Source organism: Leptinotarsa decemlineata, unplaced genomic scaffold (genome assembly GCF_025532065.1).
Source record: "Leptinotarsa decemlineata unplaced genomic scaffold, Ldec_3_MD MMD2_tig00026336_RagTag_RagTag, whole genome shotgun sequence".
Lineage (NCBI taxonomy): Eukaryota > Metazoa > Arthropoda > Insecta > Coleoptera > Chrysomelidae > Leptinotarsa > Leptinotarsa decemlineata.
In genome coordinates this window covers 13575519-13592908 of record NW_027412692.1, presented here as the reverse complement: position 1 = coordinate 13592908, position 17390 = coordinate 13575519, and the positions used below count along the sequence as shown (strand labels likewise).

Sequence of the window (17390 nt, the reverse complement as noted above, 5' to 3'; positions counted from 1 at the left end):
TTTTTGATGGACTGTTGAGTTTCAAAGATGTTAAGAACATGGGATTCAATTGGAATATTAAAGTAAGATATTTGTATAAAAATGATCTTATTATTCAAATCTTACAATGTTCACCATCCGAATATGATTGCTTTACTATAACTTTAGGTGGAACTGAAAGCTTTAGAACAAAAGTTGCAGTTAATACTTCAGTTAATGAAACTTATTATGTACCACAAATAAATTTGAATAAAAACTGTTCCATTCCAGAAGGTATAACTACAGTAGAAAATGGCCAAGCAATAGTAGAAATTCATAATTTGAGTTCTCAAGATATTCATATGAATCTAACAGAACCACTTCATATATATCGAATTGATGATTCAGAAATTTATCAAGCTGAAAATGACGTTGATTATTCATTCTCAAATGAACAGGAAATTGAAAATTTATTGCGCCTCGATCATTTGAATTCTGAAGAAAAATATAAAATCCTAAAACTTTGTAAAAAAGTTTATAATGTCTTTCATTACCCTTATCAACCACTCTCTTCTACAACTCAAACCACCCATGAAATCAAAACAACAGACGAGGAACCAATTTATACCAAATCTTATAGATTTCCAGAAATTCACAAAAAAGAAGTAACCAAACAAATATTACAAATGTTAAATGACGGTATTATAAGAAATAGTTCAAGCCCTTGGTCAAGTCCAGTTTGGATAGTTTCAAAAAAACCAGACGCAAGTGGACTACAAATATGGCGTATTGTAATTGATTATAGAAAATTGAATAATAAAACAATTCAAGATCGATTTCCTATTCCTAATATTGACGACATTTTAGAGAAACTGGGAAAAGCCCAATACTTCACTACTCTTGATTCAGCCAGCGGCTTTCACCAAATCGAAATGAATGAAAACTCCAAAGAAAAAACTGCTTTTTCAACTGACTTAGGACACTTTGAATTTCTGCGCATGCCATTTAGTTTGAAAAATTCCCCCTCAACGTTTCAATGTATGATCAATGAGGTCTTGAAGGATTGTTGAAATGAAGGTAGCTTTGATTTAGGCACACATCAAAAGCTGTTGAAATGTCAAAGGAAGTGATATGATATGAAACTGTTTTTCTGGCTGTAAAAGTAATGGCAACTGTTTTTTAGATAGTCATGGAGTTATTTCAATTGATTATCTTATAAAAAAAACATTAGTTACAGGAGCATACTACGCATCATCACTTGACTAGCTGGAGGCAAAACTTGTGAAAAAACGGCCACATTTTCAGAAAAAGAAAAGCCTGTTTCACCAATACAATGTACCATCTCACACCTCAGCGGTTGCTACTCCGCCTTACTCACCTGATCTAGACAACACCAAGACCAACACAGAATTTTTGTGTTAGTGTTGTCTCGGAAATTTGGTTGCAAGAAAACAATTGTGTTTTTTCCAATAAAAAATTGATCCTGTTACCCAACGAACCTTTCTTCAAAAAAATGATTGGGTCACTAAACTAGTTAACTGTTTTTTGATATATTTAACAATGAAGATACCATCCGTAAACTTTAAATAATTGTTTACGTACGATAAATGACATACAATAACTATTTTGTCTTTTTTTACAGGAAAACATATCCCTGGTCATACCTTGGGTGATAGGATTCATCACCTTCATGGCATTAGAAGCTGTAGCAATGATGTACTCAAATGTCCTTAGGGATCATGTAAATAAAGTAAGTATAATTATTTGGAACATTTTTTTGTTACACATATTGAAGGATTTTAACAATGAAATTCAAATTTCATGTTTTCATTTCCAGCAAATGGATAAGGTCGTTTGTCATTATTATTACTATCGAAAGAGCCTATCTGAAACAACTACTTTCCCGTATGTATGTGAATTGAACAGAAATCACATTTTTTCTTATCGATTTTTGGAAAAAATGTTCAGAAACTATCTGTATGGAATTTTCTTTTCTCTATGGAAGTATGGAAATCATTTTTTCAAATTCCAGAATACCTCATTTTGCCCCCTCATGGCATACTACTCTCGTACCCAATGATCACTCACCCTAGGGAGTAGAAATTGATCGTTAATTGATAATGCCGTTTTCCGAATATGTGACAGCTTTAAGTTTTAGTGGATGATTTATTATATTGTGAGCGAGTGAGTCCAGACAAAGTAACGAAAAAAAAGACTGAATTCATAGTGGAGGTTCTGTTCTGCACATTTTGCTTGTTATGCAATTCAAAGACTATTATATTTTGACTAAAACAGAACTTGAGGGTTGGGTGAATTTGCATTTTCTGTTAAGGTTAAGGACCTCATTCCCAACTCCGATTTTGGTCGAAAAATAGAGTTTGTGAATCGCCCAAGAAGGAAAGGTTGCAGAACAGGACCTTCAGCTATAGAAACTTCATGATTTCCTGAATTTCTAATCCCCCTTTGTCCACAAAGCATGGTCTATTTCCTTAAGCAGCGGAGTAATGAACCATTTTCAAGTACCTGTTCTATTGACGTACATCATTGAGTCAACTGAAACACGAAAAATTTATTCAGAATATTCAATGTTATTGTATGATTTGATATAACAAATCCAAAAAAAGCTTTTTTTAATTATATGTATAAGATTTCATTATTAAAAAAATCAGAATACAAGTTACTGATTAATTTGGTGTTGGTTTCCTAATAGATCAAATTTTTGTCAATTCAAAACATTCAATTCAATGTAACTCACGAACTTTTGCTCAGATTGAGAAACATCGTAATACCTCAAAAAAAAGATGTAATCTGTAATCGTATTCTGTAAGAATTCCCGTTGATTCATTTCCATTATTTTACTATTCAACAACCTCCGTATCTACACTGTATTTTGCCAGACAAAAGAAATTTATTTCTCATTTCAATTACAGCCACGACAGAAAAAATTACCCGATTTACATAAATTTACATTTGTTGCAGGAATTCGACGCTCTCTGCAAAGCCGAGGTAGCGTTTTTTATTTCCCGAACATTGATAAACGTAAGTACAGAAACAATTCGAACAGAGTTTGGACTTTCAAGTAGATATCGTTCGCTGCACAGGCTTGGCTGATAAATTCAAGTTTGAAATTAGTTTTCCTGATTCTCGTAATCCCTGCCGAGTGACACGTGTTTGATGCCTGTGAAAATTGGTACAAGTGAAGGGTTTTTATTCCTCTTATGGGAGGTGAAGTTTCAAATCATACGTTGTAGAAGTTTGCTGTTCATGAATGTGCTTGTTGAATGTTGAATGTTGAATGTTGAAATTTTTAACGGGTATAACACGTGTTTGGATATCTTTGGTTGTCATCAGTATGGTGAAGCCAAGAGCTAGAATGTGCAACAGTTTCTCATAAGAAAGCACATCATCAATAGAAGTCAACAACAGTATTCACAAGAATGGCACCCAAATACCACGAAAGCAGCTACAGCTACCTGCGTGCTATTCGAATCCGGATATTCATTCAGCAATGAAGGTTTGTCAGGTCTCTTGATATATCTCATTGACACGTGTTTCGGGATGGGTGGCCCTCATCACTATGATGTCGTACAGTGTATGGTTGGGCAGAACTTGGTTACAAGGCAAAAGTATGATTTTCATCAAAGAAACCATCCTCACTTCCGCAATTTTGACTTAAAGACACTGACATGTTCACAAGGAAACTACCAAAATAACCAAAAAGACAGCTTCTATTACCATCGTGATATCTAAATTCAGCAGATGAGGCAGGTTTTTCAGTGTTTTTATGCGGATCGTAGAGAGAGTTGGCTATACCAACTTTCTTTGCCCGTTAAAATTTTCTTACTGATTCAATGTAATTTTACAAGAGATGTAAAAAATCAACTGTAAACTGTTGAATACTTGTATTTTTAACTAACGTGACTGCAGTTTGGTACTACAACAACTAAAGAGTGAGTTCATTGTTCATTCGCTTTTCATGAGGAACTCCTACCACGTAATAACGGCTACATCCATTTGTTTTAATACTCATTTGTATTTTCACCACTTTTCAAAACTCTTGAATGAACATAACATTGCTGTTTGTTCAATGATAGCTCAATAGTGAAGCACAGGCTTTTATTGTTTTACTTTAAATAACTCTGTACAGAAACAACAAGCACAAAGTCTCAGAAATTTTTCAAATAAGGCAACAAAAGTGTCCAATGAAAGCTGAACTGGTGCGACGGAAACGGAATCTCTGTAATCAAATTATATACTGGTAATGCTGTACTGGATCCTGTTAGGTCGATTGGAAGTGTAACATCATTCAAACTCAAATTCAATTTTTTTTACTGAATATGTGTTTTAATTCAGATGAGGAATATCTCACTTCTGATGAGTACAATAAGCCCGATATTGCAGTTTTTTTATTTATTTGTTTTTGCTATTGTTATCTGTTTTCTTCATCTTTTAACTCAAGCCTCCAAATGTATTGTGTTAAGAAATCGTTAAAAGGTAAGACCTCGTTAGTCCTTGTCTCGTACAAGTTTCTCAACTTCTGAGAGTTGTCGTTCGTATGGGGGCGACAACTGATTAACGGAAAAACAGATTTCAAACATTGTTTTTTAGATTTATTTATTCAAATGCATGATGTATACCGAACTACATCAATATCCTCTGGTATCTATTAACAATAATTATTATTATTATCCTTTTTCAACCTAAGTTTGCGCTGAATAGGCCCTATCCCCCAGTTTTTTTAATGAATGGTGTTCAGCAAGAGAAATTACAATAGTCTTGGAGTCATGTGAGAAGTATCATCATCTACTGTTGCACTTAACCTCAGTTAACAGAGATGCGGGTTTTGTCTTCAATATTCTACTCGCTTCGTGTATCCGAATCCTTCGTATTATTATCCACCAATTCCTCAATAATGGAATTATCAGAATCTCAGCAACACTGATACTCCCATACATATTCAGTCACATCGTTCGCTTCGAAGTGGAAGAAATTCCACAGTAAATACATCCATTAAGTGATGCCGTGCCAAGCAGAATGTCTTGCATACGGAAGTGCTGATTTATCTGAAGAGGGAGGCGGTACATCGATAAGTGTCTGCAATTTCGAATTCTACGTTCGAATTGTTAAATGTATCCAGAGTGGTTCTGCAGAGTTTAATGGAAAATGGAAATGGACTTGCTAATTGAGTTTTGGCAGAATGATATTTGCAGGATTGTCAGAACAACAACACTAGTTGTCTTATCGAGTTGTCTTCTGAGATCTCAAAAAAAGAAAATCCAACCTCCATTCGAAATATTATTGCTGGAGATAAAGTTGGCAGACACAGAGAGAATACTCTATTATACAAATTAATGTTGTTGAATGATTTTGATATGCTGAATCTCTGAAGATATTTTATAGTTATTTTTATACAGTGAGTTACAAAAATATTATCACTTCATCTTTAATTGAACAAAATTATTTTTACTTTTGAATTGAGATTGAAATTTTTGATACTTTTTGTGAAAATCACTTCTCGATGTATCACATACATGTACAACTCACCTGAATGGATTTGAATTGCCAATTTTCGCTGGAAAAGAGGATGACGTCATGATTGGATCCGATCTTATAGTGCAGTGGTCGCCAACCTCTTCAATGTGTCGAGCTACTTTGTTAATTTTGGAATAAACAGCGAGCTACCCACACGGAAGCCACGTAACGCAACGTAAATGAAATAATCCACAGTTAATTTATCATTATATGTATTTATTTCACTATTTAACTGGTAATACATAATACATAGGTACTAATAATAAACTAATAACAAAATAACTAATATTAATAGTACGTACTTGTTCATAGCTACATTTCTACCTATCAAACGAAGGTGTTTGAAAAATAAACACAAACTTTTATCCAGCCACAACGGCATGTCACGTATGATTTAAAAATAGTTAATAATAACAACAAAAAAGTAACGCACTATCATGAACATAAACATTGAAAAATAATGATGCCAGATAGGACATCATTAAAACGTTTCAGCACCCGTCCTCTACTTAACCATCGGACTTCAGAGTGAAGGAGTAGGTCCCCGTATTGACAGTCAACTTCATCGGCCAAGGTTCTGAATAATCTTCTTTGTAACGCTTGAGCTCTAATCTCACCAGTTTCATAACGTTGTTTAGTTTCAAGAAATTTCCACATAATGCTTGCTGATGGATAATGCAGTGGTAACAGTGAAATTGCGGAAAAGTTTCATCTTTACGACATAACGCCACCAGACCCTTATCACAACCCACCATAGCTGGAGCGCCATCGATTGTCAAACCTACCATTTTCGATATTGGAATTTTCTCGGAAGAAATAATATTTTTTAAATGAGAAAACAACTCATGTCCAGTAGTGTGTCCTTTCAGTGGAATGAACTTCAAAAGATCTTCTTCAATCGTAAAATCAATAAAATCCATCCTGACGAACACGGCCATCTGGGCAGTGTCAACGACATCTGTTGATTCATCCAGTTGAAGTGAAAAATAAACACAGTTATCTAAGTCCGTTCTCGACTGTAAAAAAATATCATTGCTCATTACTTCTACACATCTCATCACTGTATTAGCAGAAAGTTGCATAGATTTTATAGCTGAAACTATCTCGTCTTTATTTCAAAAGTTGGCAAATAACGAATCAGCAGCTTCTAAAAACGCCTGTTTTATCATTTCCCCATCTTCATAAGGTTTCTTTTTTTGTGCAATTATCTGGGACACACGGTACGATGCTTCAGTTGCAGCCTTATTTTTGTAGACTGTTCTTAAAAATATTGATTGTTGTCCAATTAACTGCTTTTTTAACTGTTTCAGTTTCTCCTTTCTGGCGGCAGAATGTAGTGGGAATGATTTTTCAAAATAAGAATGTACAGTTTTATGATGTCTCTCAATATTTCCTTTTTCAGCAACGGAGACCGAAGTTTTACATAACAAACACACATTTTTATCTTTAACTTCTGTAAAAAAGTATTGTTCTTCCCATTCCGAATGAAAGTGGTATGTCTTTACCTTCTTATAACTGCTTGCCATAATATTATTTTTGTTGTTCTCTACTAACCCAACCGCTGGACGTTGGTTACGCGTTCAGTTTTAAACTAAGCGCAATGTCGCCGCGCCGTGCGTATTTATCCCGTTCGAAGCAATCCAGATCGTTCTCGAACACTAACGCGCTGGTCCGGCTGGTCGGTTCTAGCCGATTCTAGCTTGATGGCTTCAGCGGCAGATCGCTCACCGCAACGTTGCCGCTGTTTATGTTTAATATTATGACAATTAGATTTTTTGTGGAATTTTCGGAAGCTTCTCTGATTTTTGCAGTTTGTATTTTTTAAATTAAAATCGTTGTGAGAGCTACCAGAATTGCCTCCGCGAGCTACCGGGAGCTCGCGATCGACAGGTTGGCGACCACTGTTATAGTGTATTATCTTGATGAAACAACTTTTGTTTTTTTCAAATGGGTCAGTTTTTTGCGATTTCGTCCTTCAAACGCTCCAGTAACGCTATGTAATAGTCGCTGTTGATAGTCGATGAATATTATATCACGTGCATTTGTACACGAGTCTTTTGAAGGTTAGGGTTAACTAAAAATCATACGGATTGAATACTAGTAGCGCCATCTTCATGTTACCCTATGAACCTTTTAGCCCACCTAATATATTATGAAAAACTGTATTAATTTGCTGAATACGTCCATTGCTTACTACAAACTTTTTTTTTTTCTTCAAGAGAAAGAGGGTAACAATCCAGGATGCGTTTGAAAAGAGAAATGATTGATTCATTTGAAAACCACCCCCAAAGCTTCTACTCGTAATTATCAACCGCATGAATGATTTCGTCTGGTGATTCCATTATTGAGGCCCACTGCAAGTATCAGTCCTTTCTAATGGCCCTCTCTAATGGCCTTTATAATGAAAAATCAATTACACAGATGGATAGCGTCCCACGGATATTTTTTCTCGTCGATTATTGAAATGTCCTGGTGAGATAATGGAAAAATGAAAGTTGATTTGCTTTCTCACACAATTTGTGTATGTTTCAGACATGCTGACTCAAGGAAATTATTTAGATATTGAGGGTTATGTCCAAATAAGTAGTTTTAGAAACTATAGGTAGTTATAGGTACTCAACGTTCGTCTACCAACACAGAGAATTTCTTTCATTGCTTCAGTTCTGTTATATTGTCTCCTGGTTTCCTCATATTCTGGACATTCTACAAGTATATGTTGTACTGTTAGTACTATTTGGTATGTTATACATAGATGTTGTTGTTCTCCTAGGAGCAAGTAAAGATGTGTCATTTTTGTATGGCCGATTAGCAAGCGTGTGAGAACAACTTGTTCTTTTCTGGTCAATTTCACTGGTGAGATTCGCTTATTCACACTTACTTTTGAGCATTTCAGTCTCGCGTCAGCTTCATTACAAAGTCAGATTCTTCCTTGTTTTTATCATAATTCTTCAGATCTTCTAAGTGGAGTGGTACATCTTCATATTCGTTACAGTTAGCAATCATTCTAGCTGCCTTGTCTAAATCCTTGTTGTTCTTTATGCCACAATGACGAAGCACCCACATGAAGCTGACAGTTCGACTACTTTCCTTCATAACATGAATTCTAGCAAGATTTTATGGAAGTCAACAAGTCGGTATGTATATATATATATATATATATATATATATATATATATATATATATATATATATATATATATATATATATATATATATACAGTGTGTCCAAGATAAGGATCCTAAGCATGGGAATCTCAGTACCTGTTGGAGATACAGCTTAGGTTAAATCAGGAAAAAGTTGTGTTCTTTAAAGCTTATTCACATGCCGTTTAGAAACTTGAAGAATTTTCATGGCTTGCTGAGATATTTTGGAAAAACGAGAATTTGACAATATCAATTTTATTTTTTTCTGACTTTATTTGAAAAGATATCAAAAAACGAATAACACTTTTTCATTGGCACTTTTAAGGTTACTATACGATGGAATTTTTAGATTTTATATCCGACGTTTCGTTTTCAAGAAACCATCATCAACTTTATTTTTTTATATGACCCGAAACAAAAATACACCCTGTATCTGATTCCATTTTTTATTACGAATTCAACGATGTATCACATGCCATTGTTTTTTTTTTAGTTTAAAGGAAAATTACATTTTTTCTATTTAAAAAAAAATCTTTAAGTAGGCGTTGCAAACAAATGCTTTGACGTAAATACCTATCACCGAGCCTGTCAAATATTATTTAATTACACGATAAAATAGTAATTGTCGTTGTTGTTAGCCTGTTTGTCGAGTTGTTGTTTTTAGAGTTATTGTTACTGTTGTCGTTATTATTGTTTATTGTTGAATAGATAATATTGTGTTATTATCGTCGAATATGCCGGGTGAGCATTATAGCCATGAAGAAAAGTTTGACATGCTAACGTGCTACATTTTGTGCCACAAAAATACTGTAAATACAGCAGCAATGTATCTTAATACATATCCAGAAAGAAAGCAGCCATGTAAGTCCATTTTCTTAGAGCTGGCTCGAAATTTAAAAGAATATGGTTCATTTAAAAAGCCTGTTTTATCTCGAAAAAAGGAATCTTCAGAAGAAGCCCAAAATAATGTTTTACAAACAGTTGTTGAGAACCCTGAAATATCAACTAGGCAAATCAAAAATAATGTAGGAGTAGCCAAATCCACAGCTCAATTTATTTTGCGTAAAAATAGATATCACCCCTATAAATTTAGGATTTGCCAAGGACTTAAACCAGGGGATTTCGTACGGCGCCGAAATTTTTGCGAATGGTATACACACGCGTGTGAAGAAGATTATAATTTCCCTTCAAAAATAATATGGTCCGACGAAATTATGGTCACTAATAATGGTATCTTCAACCGCCGCAATACGCATTACTGGGCTCAGCAAAATCCGCATGTTGAGAAAATATCAAGACATCAAGAACGTTTTGGGTTTAATATGTGGTGTGCAATTTTAGGAACTAAAATACTAGGTCCTTTTTTTTACTATAATTCTTTGACCGCCGAACGATACCATCATTTATTGCAAAACTATGTAGAAGACTGTTAAGATAATTTACCTCTGACACAGGTCAATAACTGTTGGTTTCAACAAGACGGTGCTCCTGCACATAATTCTAGACAAGTTCGAGAGTATCTTCCGCAGCGATTTCCTGGAAGGTGGATTGAAACCTTTAGTGAAGTGTCTTGGCCAGCGCGATCCCCTGACTTAACTCCTCTGGACTTCTTCATATGGGGTTTTGTTAAAAACCGGGTTTACCAACATTCTTTTGAAACTGAACAGCAGTTACGAGAATGTGTAACTGTCGCATTTAACAGTATTACACCAGATATGTTACGTGATGTTTTAAGTTCTACAGTTAGAAGATCATACTTATGTTTGGAAAATAACGGAAACCTGTTTGAACACCTCCTTTGAATTAAATAAAAAATGCGTTAATTTCTTTGTTGTTTTCATTACTTTAAAAAAATCATTATTAACCTACTTAAAAATACATTTTAAAAATAGAAAAAATTCAATTTTTCCTTAAACTAAAAAGAAAACAATGGCATGTGTTACATCTTTGAATTCGTAATAAAAAATGGAATCAGATGCAGGGTGTACTTTTTTTTCGGGCTATTTAAAAAAATACAGTTGATGATGGTTTTTTGAAAACGAAACGTCGGATATAAAAACTAAAAATACCATCGTGTAGTACCTTGAAAGTGCCAATGAAAAAGTTTTATTCGTTTTTTGATATCTTTTCAAATAAAGTCAGAAAAAAATAAAATTGATATTGTCAAATTCTCGTTTTTCCCAAATATCTCAGCAGGCCATGAAAATTCTTCAAGTTTCTAAACGGCATGTAAATAAGCTTTAAAGAACACAACTTTTTCCTAATTTAACCTAAGCTGTATCTCCAACCAGGTACTGAGATTCCCATGCTTAGGATCCTTATCTTGGACACACTGTATATATACGGTAAAATAGAATAACAGGGTCTCTCAGTCAAAAATCAAAAATCAAACTCTGCTTTACTTTGCCAAGCTTTCACTTCTAATGTGAAGCTTCTTCAGGGCCTATAATTTAATGAGTTGTGAATATTTTTGCCATTGAATAACATTACAAATCATATTTACAGTAAAAATGAGCGAAAAACAATAAATTGAACATTAAATTGACGAGAAACTTATACATGTATAGGACATTTTTCAAACCCACAAAAATATCCTTATTATGACGATCTCTTGTGACAAACACTCTCTTTGTAAAGATATTCATACATTCCTTTCGGACTCTGTAAACTTTCATGAATCTAAATTGAAACCATCGACGCATCCCGTGCTCCAATATCGAAAAGCACAAAGTGGAAATAATATCGGCCTTTTATCTCGGAATAAGAGTGTCATAACATTGGAAGCTCGCAAGGAAAGCTAATAAAAACTCTCACAGATCCGTGTTCCAAGTTTAGCGGAAAATCGCCCACTCATGCGTTTTCGCATTCGGAGCCAGACTCAAATAGAAAGGTTTCGAAACTTTTCTGGTGGAAAACTAGCATTTTTTTCAAGTTTGACAACGTATGGGAAACTTTCCCTGCATCTGAAGAAGTGGAATATCGCGGCTGAAATAACACATAAATTATTCTTTGTGCGTCGTTTATACCTATCATGAAAGTTTTTATATGAAAGTCTATTTGTGGGTGGCGTTATTGCGGATAAGGAATAAATTTCGGGATTTTTCTCAACGATGCCACTGAAAATTGCATTCATATTACTGGAAATGGAAGTTTTTTATATTGATAAAACGGTTCAGAAATGTCCATTCAATTCAACAACCGCAAAGGAATTCAAAAAATTACAATAATAACATCGAATACAACAGTAAATTTTTGATTACTACTGAAAAAACTAATTTCATGATGATAATTACAAACTTTCACAAACATAGACTTCATTTTCAATACACGTTTCACTACAGAGTAGTTTCCTCAGTTGGACTAATATTCTACAGTAATTTAAAAAACAATTGAAACCAATTATCTACCTTAACTAATAACGATAAATAATTGGTAAACATATTGTTTCTAGATCAACTTTTTTCCAAGGACAAAACACAAGCAAGGCAGGAAAATTCTTGCGGCGTTCTAAGAGCGGTGCCTGTGTGATTCACGTTGGATTTGAATCGCTGGAGATCAAATTCATTTGGAAAAATGTTCTCTCAGAAAGTTTACTCCACATAAATGCAGATCAGTAGGAAATTTTATTGTTTGCGTTTATTATTTTCCAGGGATTCCAGCAGGTTCAATGTTGTCCTTAATATCCTTGCTTTTGAACTATTCTGCGAACTCTCAGAAAGCAGGGCAACTACATCTGGTGTGCCACAGGGTTCTGTGTTAGGTCCATTTCTGTTTTTGTTATATATTAATGATTTGACTGTGATAGATATATCTGGCAGCTTTACAATGAAAAATTGGTGTGACGCTAATTTATTATTCTTGAATATCCCCAGAACATATATAATAACATTTGAATGCCTGCTAAATGAACTCTCAATAGATAATGATATCTTGGAAAACAACTTGAACACTGAATCTCTTGGTGTATTTATTGTTAATAAGCTTGAATTTGATGAACACGTCAGACAACCCTAGATGTTACACAGTGAGGGTAGTTTCTAACGGGCAAAACGGTTTACTACGCTTTAATCGAATTGAGATTAATACTCAAATGTCTATCACTTCATTAGATCCCTTCGTACCGCACTTTCAACTAGACTAACTAGACTCTTCCGATCTGCCTGTTAGTAGTGTTTATGAAATCGTTTCTTGGAAACTAAATGATTGAATGTGGATTACAGAACAAATAATAATTAAAAAAAAATTATTAAAGACGATGAAGACAAAACTTCAGTATCGAATAGATCAGGAGTATATGAGACGAGGTTCTCCCCGTCTACTCAAAACTTTATATTGGCCAAACAGGAAGAACCTCCTCCCAGAGAATATAAGAACATAGTAGTAGTTTATTAATTGTAGAAGCATGAGTTCAACCACGATTATGACGTATTACATGTCGAAGAGAAAGGTTTGAAAAGCTTGAAAATTATTAGATTTAGGAATTAGGAAGGGGGTGAAACTTCAGTTATTAAATTTGACTCACAAACAGGATAAGCTGAATAAAACGGTTCAACAACCATCTTCACAAAGTGGTCTTGATGAAGACTGCTCGTAGAGAAAATCTTAATATTTTATCCGTTTTTCTTTCTCTTCGGAGGATAGTTGTATTATTATTATTACTGTCAATGAATAGTGGCAAACTTAGAGCATCATTTATCTTTTCAGGCTGTAGCGATAAGCGGCGTGATGCGTTTCTTCAACCTCCTACGAGCTGGCATCACTTGGAAGGGACCCGAAGTGATCGAACTATGATCGAGGAACTCTATAGGGTACGACGAAGATGACATCGGTTTCGACAGTGACAGTGATTGTTCACTACTCGTCAGGGTGTCATCTTCCGGATCCGGTACATTTAGTAGTAACTCGGATTTTGTTTGACAAATGCGGTGTTCTAGGGGATAAATTTGCGTTTCCTTGACATTACGGTTTTGTTGTTATTGATGTTATACTTCATGAAGTGCATTCCATCAACATGTAAGTTAATATTTTGTAGAGATTTATATGTAAGGACGAAATAATCAATTTTCATTTCTGATACCATCGGACGTTCATATAGATTTTGTCAAGGATATGTTATGTGTCGAATTCGAATTGTGTGTTTTTTGACGAATGTTCGCAAAAGAAAATGGAAGGTGTACAAACAAAAATTTTAATTGAACCATTCCGAGATCCAAGGAATTAGACGAGCTCAAATCCACTCGTCGCCAATCCCAAATCCAAAGACTTCCAACTTCAGCTAACCCGTACTTTATATCCAAACAACCGGATGAACAGACTAACCACCCGAAAGCTTTTTTTTCGGTAAATTTTCGTTTTGAGGACACCCGGTGATTTTGAAAAAATGTTTACGTGTACTTACTTACTTTGATGCGTAGATTACGAATTCGAAAGAAAAAAGCGGCGCTCTCCCTTATTTACAGAGTTACGGCCCTTCAAAGTTCTGAAAAGAGCAACTTTTCAGCCTTCTTTTTCACAACATAAACTATTTAAAAACACAAGCATCTATTCACTAGGTCACCTTTACACCTTATTCCTCCTTCTTTGACACTTTTCACTTCAATAATCAACATTTTTCAAATGAAAATGTTAAAAAATGTACGGAGCTGCTTTTTGGTTACATATCTCTGTATTTTACGTTTTTTAAAGGTTAATGGCATGGTTGGTACGACTGATGCAGTCCATATTCCTAAAGTAATTCAAATGTTTTTTACCTTCATTCTTTAGATCGTAAATTAGTTTTTGGTGGTGTATTACGAATTTGAAATAGTAGGCGGCGGCAAATACCAACCGCTTTTTTCTGAAATGTCACTAGTAACTAACCTAAAAATAGAATAATGTCACCAGGAGAAGCATTCGTTTTAAAATTGAGTTTTTTATAAGAAAAATGTTGATTATTTAAGTGAAAAGTGTCAAAGAAGAAGGAATAAGGTGTAAAGATGACCTAGTGAAGAGATGCTTGTGTTTTTAAATAGTTTATTTTGTGAAAAAGAAGGCTGTAAAGTTGCCCTTTTCAGAACTTTGAAGGGCCATAACTTTGTAAATAATGGAGAGCGCCGCTTTTTTCTTTCGGATTCGTAATCTACGCATCAAAATACGTAAGTACACGCACACATTTTTTCAAAATCGCCGGGTGCCCTTATATTCATCATGTTACTGAACAAGTGATACAAATTCTGAAGAAGCTCGACATAAGAACAGTTTCCACAGCCGACAGTCTCATTTCCACTTCTCTACGAACACCTAAGGACACAATTCTCAATGACGCACAATCCGCGAAGATATTGAAATTGAAAAACGCCCCAACTGTCTCAACAAACGGTATGATTCACTCATTCATGAAGATCATAACCGTCTCACTTTGCACACCTCCCTTCTGCAAGTCACATCCCCGCTTTCACTATCAATTCCACCATCGCTTCCACTACCACTCCCCCTCTTCACTCGTCTAGGGACATAAATACCAGACCACTACCGGTGGACCGACAGTCCACGCTCGGAAGTAGGCAGATCGAGACCCTTGCAGAGATCAGCGATGAGATTTGGAGAGTAGGCAGATTGAGACCCTGGCGTCGAGTCACAAAACCCCTTACAGCGTGTCACTACGTGAGAAATAGACAAATTGAGACCTCAGTTTAGTGATAGCTCATTGAAAATGGCTGCAAAGCCGTAACGATGAACTACTAAAAACACCGGACGCGGTTTCATCCGGACTTCACATTAGAAAAATCGTTTTCTCCTCGATACTTGTTTCTTTTTTGAAAAACAAATTTCCTTCCGGTAGGATTTATTTAACTTGTTGTTGATCCACCAAAATATTTTTGAAAATTTCACAAGAAACTGACCCTGTAGCCGTTGTGTTTGCCCGAAAAATGTGCCGCTTTTTATGTTTCTTCTTCATTTTCATTGCCAGATATTGTCGAAGTCAACTCACATACTACTAATGATGCCTGCCGCAGTGGCAGAAACGTTTGGTACTTCAGGTCTATGTTCCCACGAGTATTTGTTCTCAAATTATGTTTCTTTTCCTTATCTTTTGTGAACGTCTCTTTCAAAAAGACGAAAACTGATGATGAGGTTATGAAATTTCACAACCATTTAAATATATAAATTGCTGGATTTTTGCAATTGGTAGTAGAGGATCATTAATATTACGAAATTGAAACATCCATTTTTTTCAATAAAAAAACAAAATGCTAGCTGATTGATGCTTTAAGTGAAATGGTATGTACAAAATATTGCTGAATGTATAAATATGTAAAAACTTATCTTTAGGCTAAGACTGAAGGTTATTTTGCATAAATGTTCCATGTGTTATTATTGATATATCCATCATTAGACAATAAATATGTACCTTCATTAAATCATTGGAGAGGATTATACAAAGTATTTTTTGTAGTTTTAGAATATTCTTCCTAGCTCAACGTATGTTATTTTCGAAATTCAAAATATCTAGTTCGATATCATAATCCATTGGAGCAACTCAAATATTTTGTTTCCATGATTTCGTTTACTTTTTGAAACACATTCAATTTTAATTGCTGAAGTTTCCTCTATATTGAAATAATCCGATGGATAGACTCATCAACCTAATCAGCCAATTTGTGTCTTGATATTTTCAAGCATGTTCAAAAAATGCAATAGATTCTTCTTGTTCACCTCCATTTTGATTGGTGCTCGACATATGTCGTTGTAAATAATGTATAGCTTTATAAAGAGTGATCAAATATTTTGCGTGGTAGATAATTATGAAAGTCACAATATAATAGTGATTCAAGAAAAACTATCACTCCTTACATAATCATCACATTGTGAATGTAAAGCTGTTAGTTATAAAATAAATGGATCTATGTTTTGAATATGTGTTTGATTTATTTCTCCGTAATAGCCAACACAGTAATTCACATAACAAGTCCGGAAAATACTGCAAATTTTCATAGTTTATTGCGATCATTGAAAACAAAAACCATGTAATTCACCCAGCTAGTAGCGTTACTAGCTGTTCCCGCTGTTTTACCAGCGTTACCGTGAGAACCCACCCTATGTGTTATTCCAGGTCATGATCTATCTATATACCAACTTACAATTGAATCCGTTAAGCTGCTTAGGCGTGAAAAAGTAAAAAACATGAATACATACATTACACCCATCCATCCTCACAAACTTTACCCATTTATAACGCGTAAGGAGTATGATCAGCAGGATTACGAATGTATTTCATTATGATCCTTTCAGTTATTTTATTGCTGATGCTATTCAATATTGGGTACCGACTGATTGACTGACATTCTCGTAATAACGTACAGCCGAAGCTACTGAACCTAGAATCTTGAAATATACAGGTAGGTTCTTTGTATAGCGTAAATACGCATCAAGAAAGAGAATCAGAAATTTCCATCCTCAAGGAGGAAGAATGGCAGTTCAAAAATTTTATTGAATTTCGTCAAGTTTTGAAGTTTGAAACCTGAAGTTTTGGGTTAAAAGAAATTGTAACTATTTGTTTTAAAACTGTCTATCACGGAACTTATTGTGACAACAAATTCTACGCGAGCCAAGCAATGAGTATCAACTAGTCTAATCAATAAAATATAATTTAACAATTCCCAAATAACCCAGGGATTAGATTCAACCAGATGTATCATCTTCTATGTTCGAAGAAAGTTATGAAGTTCTGTCCCATTCAACCACAGAGGTTTGGTGTATATCTAACAAATGACCAC

At 34.7% G+C, this 17390-nt stretch overlaps 1 protein-coding gene across 1 annotated transcript in view; it reads left to right on the top strand.

The window, feature by feature from the left end:
* Positions 1 to 16529, top strand: part of LOC111504005 (uncharacterized) — a 206684-nt gene extending 190155 nt beyond the window's left edge. Inside the window, exons 5-7 of the mRNA XM_023158470.2 lie at positions 1601 to 1708; positions 2938 to 2997; positions 13339 to 16529. Of these exons, the coding sequence (XP_023014238.2) occupies positions 1601 to 1708; positions 2938 to 2997; positions 13339 to 13425 (255 nt within the window). The 3' untranslated portion in view covers positions 13426 to 16529. The remainder of the gene's footprint in view (positions 1 to 1600; positions 1709 to 2937; positions 2998 to 13338) is intronic.
* The last annotated feature ends 861 nt before the right edge of the window (positions 16530 to 17390 follow it).